General features: G+C 40.2%; 1 protein-coding gene across 4 annotated transcripts in view; it reads left to right on the top strand.

Moving 5' to 3' along the window:
• The window catches only part of KIF2A (kinesin family member 2A), a 121,811-nt gene that overhangs the window by 89,477 nt on the left and 20,229 nt on the right, over positions 1-12,105 (top strand). For all 4 annotated transcript variants that reach the window (XM_089688045.1, XM_089688044.1, XM_089688047.1 and 1 more), the window contains exons 11-16: positions 420-483; positions 1,364-1,455; positions 4,229-4,371; positions 7,060-7,264; positions 8,344-8,454; positions 9,996-10,063. In XM_089688045.1, coding sequence (XP_089544171.1) covers positions 420-483; positions 1,364-1,455; positions 4,229-4,371; positions 7,060-7,264; positions 8,344-8,454; positions 9,996-10,063 — 683 coding nt within the window. The remainder of the gene's footprint in view (positions 1-419; positions 484-1,363; positions 1,456-4,228; positions 4,372-7,059; positions 7,265-8,343; positions 8,455-9,995; positions 10,064-12,105) is intronic.

Below are 12,105 nucleotides of genomic sequence, written 5' to 3'. Positions count from 1 at the left end.
TTTTTGTTTTCTTTGAAAGGACAGAGAGATACAATGTATCTCTCTCCTCCATTCAAAGAGAGAAAACAAGGGGGGCTGGCTTCACAGAGACTGATCACTGTGATAAGCAATCAGAGGCTATCACAGCGATCAGGTGACCCGGAATCGGGAATTCCGAGTCCTGATTGTTAGAACGAGACCCGGGACTCTCAGTGACACCCCGGTCTTTGTGCTTGGAGCGCGCTTTGAGACAGGTACGCAAATTAGCAGCCTCATGGAAAAAAGCCCAGTTCTGCGAGGCTGCTAATTTGCGTGTGGTTGGCGTCAAGGGGTTAATAATGGGGAACGATCAGCTGCAGGGAGACCACACTCAATACTGGTGCTATTGTAGTTTGATGACTCAGGGATATTCACTTATACAAATTTAAATTTCTTTATAGACAATGGGTGGCGATTTTTCTGGAAAGAATCAAGACTGTTCAAAAGGAATATATGCACTTGCAGGTGAGCTTCTTGTATAATCTAGTCTGTAGAAAAATGTACATTTGTGTGGGTCCCCCTTTTTATTTTTTCTGGGGTTTTTTTTAAACTTATGCCTTGCACTAGTGGGGTCCTTGGTTTGAATCCTGTCCAGAAGACTGTGTGCATGGAGTGTGCTTGTTCTCCCTGTGCTTGTGTGGGTTTCCGCCTGATACTCCAATTCCCTGCCACACTCCAAAAAAGACATGCTGGCAGGTTAAATGGCTTCTGTTTAAAGTGGCTGTAATGTGTGTACATGTGAGATAGGGAGCCTAAACTGTAAGTTCTTTGAGGACAGGGACAGATGTGAATGCACAGCGAGGGTCGGCAAGTCTTCGATTGGGAACACAGCCCTGAATTGCCAGTCTTTCCCCCCAGCCTCCACTGCTCTCCTCTTCACAGCAAAATGGAAAGAGGGAAGGGGCAGGAGCTGCCAGAGTCAACTTTTCACATTAACCAGCAGGTGATTGGTTGGCGGGCAGTCGTAGCAACCAATCAAAAGCTTGTTAATGTAAAAAGGGGGTTTGATAGTTATTTTGTTTTTCGAAGGCCCCCTCCCCACCCAACCTTTTTTCCCCCAGGGTTATTGGATTTCCTCCTTGTTTTCCAGGTAGATTTCAACCTCTGAAAGTTTGCCTACCCCTGATGTACAGCATGAAAAGGGCTGATTTCCAGTTTAGATTTATCATTAGCCTGATTTTAACTTTGACGTAGATAGTGTAGCTTGTTGCTTCAATAATGGTTTTCTTTTATTTATAAATCTACCAAACAGGCCTTAATATTCCTAGGGAATGTGTGGTAGATTTTTTTTTTTAGTGCTGGTCTTTGTGACCACCTTTTTATTTGCTTTGTTTTCCACCCTCAGCGCGAGATGTATTCCAAATGCTGAAGAAACCAAATTATAAAAAACTAGAACTTCAAGTATACGCTACATTTTTTGAAATCTACAGTGGTAAGGTAAGTGTAGAGGTTTTTTGTTTTTTTGTTTTTTTTTAGTTATGCCCGCTATTGTGCATTCCTAGTCATGCTATATTTCAGTGTTGTGCGGACGAAGCTTCAGTTCTGTTCTTCCCATCCTCCCCGTATTTGTATTGACAATCACAGGAGCCTGCATTCAGTCACAGCAAGGGTTTTTCTAAATGATTACATGACCTGAGCCTTTTATTTCAATACACTGTCTACCTTGGGTGCCACAGAGCTCTTGGTAGATCTTGGGGGATGCTCTGAGCACCTTGTTTTGATGCCTATATGCACTTGGCCTAATGCCATAGAATTAACACTGGGAGGAAGAATGCATGCAGATAAAGTGTTAAAGCTTTGAATGCTGATAATAAACCAGATACTTCTGCCTCATTAATGCCCTATATCAGTAGAGAAATACAGAAGTAACCATTGCAGATTTTCTTTGGCTTAGGGACAAGTTCACCTTTTTAAAAAAAAAAAAAAAAAAAAAAGTAATAAACGCGCATCTTTTTTTGAAGAAAAAAAAATGTGCATTTTTTCTTTTTTTTTTATTAGAAGCCTGTAAAGCATTGCACCCGTGATCGGCTCCTGCAGACTGTCACTGTAGCTGTCTACCCATACCTCTTACAGACAGTTACTGAATCACAGGAAGGATCAGTAAACTACCTAAATCGCTCATTAGAGCGCTGGTAGTTCATTGAGAATTAGCTGTAGTTCTGCCATTCGCAGAACTCTGAATGATGCAGGCAGAAGATCCCCGGCCCACTGTCACAATGGGGACTTGGGGGGTGGGGGTCGCAGGGACTGCTCATTTGGTAACATGTTACACCCTAAATATGGGTGTAACATGTTACTAAAGGTGAATTTATCCTTTAACCTCTTTCTGATCCTGGCCCAGAATAAGCAAACGAGAACTCCTAGTTTGCATACTTGCTCCCAGCAACACAGAAAACTGGCAACTAGTATTTTCAAAAGCAAGTCAGAAATGACAGCCTCTGTGTCAGGTTTGGATTGTGCAGTGAATACTCAAAGATGAGACACAAACTTCGGATTCTGCTGTGCTCTGGTCTAGCAGAGAATCTACTGTTGACATCGGGCCTTGATTAAATGTCTGCCTCTTTTCTTGTCTCATACCTGTGAAAAGTTGAGTAGTTTAAGATTAGCAGATAATCTGCTGATCTTGCAATTGGACACATTATTCAGAGCAGATTAGCCTGTGGGGAAAAAAAGTGTCCTTTGTGGTATACCTCATATGTTCAGTTTAATTTTTGGGTGTCCCAGCCACTTGCTCTTTGAAGTGAGAAGCGGCCTTGTTACTCTGTAGTAGGATGTTAGATGTACAAATGTAGGGATATGAAGCAGGCAAGCTCCAGAGCTGGGTACAGAATAGGTTTTAATGGTGCGCACATTAAATGTTTAATATGACTTAAACCCTTCAGTTGCAGGCTGCGGCAGGGAGGTGACCAAGCAGAGGTCACCAACTCGGGGTCGCTTTTAAAAAGTTTTCATCAGAAAAGGTTTACCCATTGAAGAAAATTCTTCAAAATCTTAATTTTTTTTTTTTTTTTTTTTTTAAAGATGGTTTTTATAGAGATACTTTAAGATACCTCTGGATGACTTGCACCTAGATTGACTAGGGCTTTTTGTCTGTGGCTGGAACTGCAGTCTTTTTCTAGTTATTCTAGAGGAAAAATCTATAAATGTCAATCAGGTTTTCAATGTGCATGAATAATATGGTGTATGATATTAAGACTTGTGCTGACCTTATGTGTTCATTGTAGCTGTGTCGGTGTGATAGGAAACAAGATGATTGATAACCCAGGTTACCAGCAAGTAGATAGCTTTTGCAAAATGGGTAGTCTTGGTATATAGATGGCATATAAAGGCTGAGAGCATGTAGGGTTTGTTGAAAGTATTGGGGTTTTATTTTTTTTTTTAATATCAAGCACGTTATACTTACCTGCTCTGTGTAATGATTTTGCACAAAGCGGCCATAAGCATTGTCCTCTGGGGTCCCCCGCCGGCTTGTCCTCTTCCCAAAATGCCCCAATAACATGCCATTTGCTTTGGGGGCACTCGCATGCACGCGATCTTGACCTGTGCTGTGTGTGTCTATTAACACTCACAGCGTAGCTCGAACTCGCCCCTGCTCCCTTCTCACAGTATTTTATTGATAGCAGCAGAAGTCAATAGCTCTCGCTGCTCTCATCCAAGCCTGTGAACCTTTTACCGTTAAAACCACTTTAAGGGCTGGTTCACACTAGGTATCGCACAGGAAACACACTGTGCGTTCCTGTGTGATTCACATATGTTACAATGCAGTGCTATCTGAGCCTATTCAATTTGAATGGACTCAAATAGCACTGCACTAAAAACAGTTCATGCACTTCTGTACCATGTGATCCGGTGCAGTCAGATGCACTGCATTTGTGACCTACGTTTGGGCTGTCAGTACCTTAACATTGACACCCTCTGAGGATTGCAGCTACAGTGCTTATTGAACATGGTGTGGGATAACACACACGGAAAAAAGTGTGTGTGAACGGGGTCTAATGCTTCATCCACTTTAGTTCATCATTAATACGAAGCCCATCTTGATCTAGTCTCTCAATGACTTTCAGCAGGTCTTCACAGCTTGAACTAAAAAGCATTTTTACTCATATACAGCACACAAATACATAATGAACAGAGGACGTTGGTGAATTGTTAAAAATATTAAAAAAATAGGTTTACCTATGAATGCGCATAATATCTCAACTATTTTCAGGTCTTCGATTTGTTGAATCGGAAAACCAAATTGCGAGTTTTAGAGGATGGCAAGCAGCAAGTCCAGGTCGTTGGGCTGCAGGAACGGGAAGTGAAATGTGTGGAAGATGTTCTGAAGCTGATTGAGATCGGTAACAGCTGCAGGTACATGTCGTCTAACCTGATATATTCAGCACCAAGACTAGCACGGCAAAGTCATATTTTTGCTAAACTATGCTGACTGACAAACTGTTAGAGGTGCTGCCACTTTGTCCTTCCTATTGTTGGATAGTGTCAAAGCTCAACGTTAGGATCAAGCACTGTCCCACAGCGGAAGCCACATGTTACCCTTTTCCCAGAAGTCCTGCTTTGTTGGAATGACAGAGTTGGAAGGTGGTGGGGAAGAGTGTATTCTAAACGTTCCTGCCTTTTGTAGTAATGTATAAAGCTAGCAGGACTTGCCCATTGGTACTCCATTCTCTTCTAAAATTTGAGTCAGACCAAGGTCAGAGGAGCACATAGAAAACAGCTGTCCTCTCTGCAGAGACAGACTTCTAGTACACATGGATAAAGCTGACTCGAGAGCAGCGTCAGGAGTTCAGCATACTGCACATTTTTTCTGTCTTTCTGGTCTGCGTGTGCCAGAATTGTATCTAAACAATTGTTCTCTGTATAACTTTACCTTGCTCTCTGGCTATTTCCCACTCTACACATTTTGTTTCATTAAATTGTGACGGGAGTATATAAATAAATGAGAGTTTCTGCTCAGATAGAATGTAGCAGAGCAGCCACCCTCCTGAAGCTCCACATATTCTGTTTGCTATCCGATCTTATATTGGTGGTCAGGGTTGGTATGTTTCAGACTTGTTAAACCGCCTACTCTGTTATAATTGCCCAGTGTATAGGCAACACACAGACTTTTGTTTTTTAATGCTTCTGATTGTGAAAAAAGTAGCACCAAAGATTTCTGGGGTAAGGAACGTGCTGAAGTATAGATGCCTTGTAATGTCTGCAAGTACCTATTGTAGTCTTTTTAATTAGCCATATAATTTGACTTCTTGTCAGGCTTAAGATCTGCCATTCCCTGCCCTAAGCTCAACCCATTGACCATATGTACCTTGATGACCTGTGTGTAGAAGGTTGACCAGATAAAGTACCTTCAAGGGCCTTTTATTAATCATAGGCTTGCTGTATAGTTTCTGCCATCAAAACAGCTTAAATTAAAGGAAAAAGATAAGGGTTTATATACACTGGACACTCCCTAGTTACCTTTCTTCTGGCAGCAGAAAAATGCTTGACACTGGTAGACGCGTCTACCGCATTTACCCGCGTCAAGTGCTTGGGCATTAATTAATTTGGCCAGAATAATAACTTGTTCTGGCAATTGAAGTAAATTAACGCTGAAACACTAAACACAGTTGGCGTTAATGCACGTTTACATGCGTTTTTGCTGTTTAACTAGATAGTAAGCTCGAAAGAGCAGGGCCCTCGAACCCCTCGTGTATTGTATTGTTACTGTCTCGTCTCCTGTCCCCCTTGCTATTGTACAGCGCTGAGCAAACCCTTTGGCGCTATATAAATACTGTATAATAATAATAAACACTGCTATGCTTAAACTCTGCAAAAGCCTATGTGTAGGCCTTTATTGACTTGTATTCAGGGGCTTTCACAAGAAAACTCCAAAAGCTGCTTAAATATGAGTTTAGGAGCAGCAGTGTGCATGAGGCCTAAGTGTTTTCTGGTGTTTTTTTTATCTATTTAAATTCAAGTGTTTGTAGAGCAAAAACCTTTTGTGGGGGTTTTTTTTCTGTTAAACCACTTGCCTACTTATACCCCCTTCGTTTCCAGGCCAATTTTCAGCTTTCAGCGCTGTCACACTTTGAATGACTATTGCGTGGTCATGCAATATTGTACCCATATGAAATTTTTTTCATTTTTTTCACACTAATAGAGCTTTATTTTGGTGCTATGTAATCACCACTGGTGTTTTTATTTTTTGCGCTATAAACAAAACAACAATAAATTTGAAAAAAAGTTTTTCTTTCTATTATAAAATTTTGCAAACAGGTACTTTTTCTCCTTTGCTGATGGGCGGCCCTGATGTTTATTGATTTTTTTTTTACTTTAGGTGATGTGGAAAACCTTTTAGTGTTTAGCAAAGCATCCTTTTTAATTTTTTTGGTACTTTATCATACTTTTGACACAACATTTTTGGTACATATAACATTTTGTGGAATTACGCAGATTGTCACATATTGATAGTACCCACTATGGGCTGCTTTCTCCACTTTTATATGAGAGATGTACATCCTAGCGGTGGAAACGGAGAAGGAACAGCAGCATCCAGATTGTTAATATATGCCCTTAAAGGGAAAACACTTGTGACCTTCTGATAGTTCAGCTTTCATTTCCTTAAGGTGAGCAGCCAGTTTGCTTGGTTGAGGTTTGTTCACAATGGTGATACCGGTGAAGATGCTGAAGAATTTATATGTCATCACTGGTTGTTATTGCACGTTTCAGAAGATTTGGACATTATATATTGATTCTTGGACACTGGGATTCACATGTTGTTGTGGAAGAATATGGACAATTTGTTGGATTGATTGTTTTTGGTTGCGCTACACTGTCTTACTTGTATATATTATTAGAGGGTGATGTGATAGCCTTCAGTGTTTAGCTTTGCATCCATTCTTTTATCAACAGAATTTTTTTTTAAATTTTGTCATATTTCGTATTTGATGTGGGCGATTGTTCAGATTTATGCACATAGGTTAGCATCTAAGGTTGTTCTGTGCTACCATTTTGTCCTCTATGGATAAACACCTTTTTTTTTTTCCCCCTCTTGGCTTTTAGAACGTCTGGTCAAACCTCAGCCAATGCACACTCTTCTCGAAGTCACGCCGTGTTCCAGATAATCTTACGAAAGAAAGGAAAGCTTCACGGTAAATTCTCTCTAATTGATTTGGCTGGAAACGAGAGGGGAGCAGATACATCGAGCGCAGACCGACAAACGCGACTTGAAGGGGCAGAAATAAACAAAAGTTTATTAGCTCTAAAGGTGAGTTTTTTTTTAAGTTTAGCTAGAATGAACTTTGGGCATTAGATGCCACAGAACTCTTACATGTTGCGTTCCAGGCCACCTGAAACTGTTAAGATTTGTGGAAGAGACTTGTGGTTCAGTCTAGCACAGGAAATCTATCTCTACATCCCACATGTGCCAGCCGACTTGCTTTAGCCATTGCAGGAAGACCATGCTCTCTCTGCTTGATGATTCAATTTTTTTATGTTGTGGAGAATGCAACAGTAGGATCTGACTCTAAAAGCATAGCACCATACATAAAAGCTATTATGTGTCTTACAGCTGGTATCCTTGAGAGATAGAAATCGTGATTGAGCCCACAAACATCCACTTTTGTTTTGTTTGTTTTTTTGTCAGCCAACATTTCAAACTTTTGTGATACTTTGCATTTGAGTATGGAACTGTCAAAGACAGATTCTGCTTGCTTCTAAATCAAACAAATATTGTCTTGTAACTGTGTACATCAGCACAAACTTACTTATGGTTCAGTATGTACTGCATTCGCTTGCATTCAGTAGGCAGCAATGGTTTAGGGATGCACACAGGTAGGTCCCCATATGTTGCCAATAAAAAAAAAAACATGGTCTGTAAGGAAGGACAATCCAAAATTGTACATGGCATTACTGCAGTACAGTATAGTCATTATTTCCATGTTGCATGTGCTAACTCCAGGCAAACAGGTAAATTCATTTGACAGTGATGTGTAGTTTTGTGCAGCCAGTCTTGTGACTTGAGTACTCCTGTCAGACAGAACAGCCTTGTCTTAGATGTCTGCTCCAATCCTCCCTTCATGTGGATATCTGAAGATGATGTAATAATCTGTCTGGGCTTTTGTTTTAAAATTAGGACTTTTGTGTTACCTTGTTATATTTATAAAAAGTAAAAAATTGACTTTTTCATCCACTGGCCCCCCTTGCTGCTGCTATTTTAAAATACAAATGGGACACTTAATTATAGAAACTCTTAAAATGTGGGTCACAATTAGGCCTGTATTAAGGTGTGAAATATTTTTCGCATATGTTCTTTGATCTATTGATATGCTTGCTGTTTGTTTTCAGGAGTGCATCCGTGCCCTAGGGAGGAATAAGCCACATACCCCATTTAGAGCCAGTAAATTGACCCAAGTTCTTCGGGACTCTTTTATCGGTGAAAACTCTCGCACATGCATGGTAAGATTGGTTTGCATATTTTAGTTTCATTCATCCTATTCTTTCTTACTTTCACTTCAGATACTTTTGATAGGTTTGTGGAGGTTCTTTGCTGCAATGTCATTTTTTTGTTTTCAAACTGTTAATGTTTTGCTTTCCTTCTCTTAATCCTCCTTTTCTCATGTGTGCTCTGTCTCTGCCGTTTTACTTGTGAAAAAATTTGTCTTCAAGAACTGTTGCTAAACATTTAACTACAGTGGTACCTCGGTTTACGAATGCCTCGGTTAACTTAATTTTCGGTTTGCGAATGAAAATCCATTGAAAATAATGCCTCGGTTTATTAATTTTTTTACTAATTTTTTTCGCAATACGAAGTGTATGTCAGTGCTGATTTTTAAATGCAATTGCTGGCTTTTTGTTTTTTGTTTTTTTTTCTTCACTATAGCTCACAGGATTAGCTGTCACTTTCTCCAGAGTTAAAGGAAACGTTGTTTCTTTTGAGAAACTAAAAGGAAACATTGATTCTTTTAACTTGGGGAAATAAACTTAAAGAAAACTTTCTCTTTTAGCTGGGAGAAGTGACAGCTGAATTTTTGAGCTATAGTGAAGAAGAAAAAAAGCAGTTATTACATTTAAAAACCAGCACCATAATAAATTTAAAAAAACGGCGTGGGGTCCCCCCTTCCATCCATACCAAGCCCTTCGGGTCTGGTATGGATTTTGAGGGGAACTCCCACGCCAAAATGTAAAAAAAAAAAAAAAAAAAAAAAAAAATGGCGTGGGTGTGTATCCCACAAAATCCAGACCAGACCCTTATCCAAGCATGCAGCCCGGCAGGTCAGGAAAAGGGGGGACAAGCGAGCGCCCCCCTCTCCCCCATACCAGGCCATATGCCCTCAACATGCTCCCCCCCAAAGCAGCTTGTCTGCATGACTTGATAAAATAACTCGTGGTATTTTAGTAGCGTTTACTTTTTTCTGACTTCAAGAACGGATTAGTTGGTTTTCAATGCATTCCTATGGGAAACAGTGTTTCGGTTTACAAATTTTTCGCTATACGAAAAGTCCTGCAGAACGAATTAAATTCGTCAACCAATGTATTACTGTATAGAGTTCATGGTACATTAGCGGAATTAGTAAGTTTTTTTATTTGCTGCTAGATCTATAAAAGTGGCATATCTAGCATATTTGACCAGATTGGTGTAAAATATTTTTGTAACATCCCTACGAAACAATTCACAATTCTTTTTAGTAATATTAAATCTTTAATGCCCAGAGAAATAGCGTGAAAAGAACCCCTTTAATCTTGGTAGTCAAGGGGTGAAAGGCCCCTTACACTGGTGGTCAGTAGAGGTAATACCCCTTACTTTGATTACAGGTCCACACTGCTGGCTCAGCTGAGTGATGAAAGCCTTGCCGGGGTGGGGGTGTACAGCGACCTTCTTTAGATAGCTGCATAGGTTACACTTTACTTTATATGCACTTACCTGAAAAAAATATGTGATATTTCATTCTGGTTCCTCTTTAATGAAGTAAAATAATTAATTTAAATGTTATTTTTAGATCGCTACTATTTCTCCTGGTATGGCATCCTGTGAAAATACTTTGAACACTTTAAGATACGCAAACAGGTATGCAATATTCCATCCTGTGCTCAGGATTTGTGCTTTCATGCTTTTGGTATGTAGGACTAATTATAGTACAATGTTTTTGTGTATATCTATTATTCGAGTACACATGCTATAGGTATAATCTGAATCTGCATGACTGCTCCTGATGTGTTTCCCTGATGTGTGGTCTCCTTCCTACTACCAGAAGCTGTTTAGGCAGATCTGGGGTGACAAATTGCATAGTGAACACTTTTTTTTTTTTCTTTTTGTACATATTCTGACACAGTATGTACAATAATGGTCTATGTGTCCGCTATAAAAACAATGGAGTTGTCTTTCATACAGTACAGGACACAGAAATTGAATCTTAAACCATGGGTTATATATGCCACTATCTTCAGGTAATGGTATTGGCAAATGCTTTGCTAGGACTGCCCCCAAGTGTATTTATATAACCCCACTTACTCCTAGAGGCATCAGTTTCTGTTGGAGAAGATTTTTTTTATATTGTTCACCAGGATTCTTTTACCTCCTTTGTCTGACACTTCTATCAAGATCTGACTACTTTTTGTCTTATGGCTCTCTAGTAGTTTCCGAATTGGTTACCTTCGGTGTATATCTTAGGAAAAGTACACTGACAGTGAGGCCAGTCTATAATGTTTACTTTGGGCAATGAATCCTACATTCTGTGCTCACCCTGACATGTAGTGTGCCAAATACTTTACAGGTCCAAGGCTGTGGTCCATTTCTGTGGCACCTTGACCCTGAAGACACTTTAAGGGGTTTGCCCATTGTGCAAAACTTGTTAGCTGATACTGCTGATGTTTTTACACAACTAGAATTTTGTGAAGTTGCTTCAGTTTGTCACATGCTGGCTACTGTGGACAAATTAATTGATGCAGCGCGTACTGGTTAGTCTCTGGCTAGATACACCTACTTTCTCCTGATATACATAATCATATTCTTTCTGCAAGATTACAGCTCTTGGCATCAGCCCTACTCTTCTGTGTAGAAGCCAAAGAGATTGTGATTCATTAAATCTCAAATGTCTTCTTCCTGTGCAGACTTTTATGGCTTAGAGCTTGGCCAACTCGCCCTGCTCGGTTTTGTTTGCGCATGCCCTTTGAAGGTGAGCCCCTCTTTGGAAAATCCTTTAGTGAATACATTGAGGTAGCTACTGAGAGCCATAATCACACCAAACTAATGAGAGGCCGTCCTCTACCTTACCTATACGATCTGTTCGCCCCTTCAAGGTGTCCTCTTCTAATGCAGGTCCTTCCTTTTATGACAGACCCTCTATCTCCAACCCCCCCTAGACTTGCTCAGAAGCCGCCTTCACATTGATGGTTCACAGACATTCTAACCTTTTTACTCTGTCTTTGGAGAGCTACAGTAATAGTCCCCGTTGCTGTCCTCTTTTATGTTCCTTTCTACTACCTGTTCTTACTTGCTGGTTCACAAAATATAGGCTTTCTCCTTGCACCTTCTTGCAGCTTACAGTCACAAGGGGGTGGTTATTGCCTTTCTATTTAGGAAACATTACAAAGATGTTCCAAATCCTACGTAAGGACCTGTGACCATTTACGGATACATATGTCATCATGTCCAATGTCTACTGCAATATCTAGACTTCGGACTGGTCTTCTGTAGACCTGGCACTATATCCCTCATGCAAGAGAATTTAGGTTACCCCTCCCTTTTTATTAACACATCTATGTAGTCCTTACATTGCTTTTAAAAAATCACCACTTTCTTTGGTGCTATTTAATTAGGCTATTAATCACACCCTAAACATTCATATCCCAGGGTGCCTTGGTGACCTTTTACTACAAGGCTGCTGAGCCTATTTCTGTGAACAAGATGCCCAAATGCTGATGCTCACACGTCTTCCTTTTCTTTGTATCCTTCTCTGGGGCCTTAACCAACTTTTTAATATCTGGGTTACCTGGATCTAATCCCAACATCATTCCTGTTCACATCATCCCTCAGCACAACATTTTTTGATCTATGTCTGGTCCCATAATCAGGAGCATACTTTCAATTGCACCCTTTAGTTGTCCCTC

Source organism: Staurois parvus, unplaced genomic scaffold (genome assembly GCF_062004578.1).
Source record: "Staurois parvus isolate SC_StPar_1 unplaced genomic scaffold, SC_StPar_1.0 ptg000445l, whole genome shotgun sequence".
NCBI classification, from domain to species: domain Eukaryota; kingdom Metazoa; phylum Chordata; class Amphibia; order Anura; family Ranidae; genus Staurois; species Staurois parvus.
Note: the sequence above shows the minus strand (reverse complement) of the source record. Positions and strands in the feature narration are given on the sequence as shown.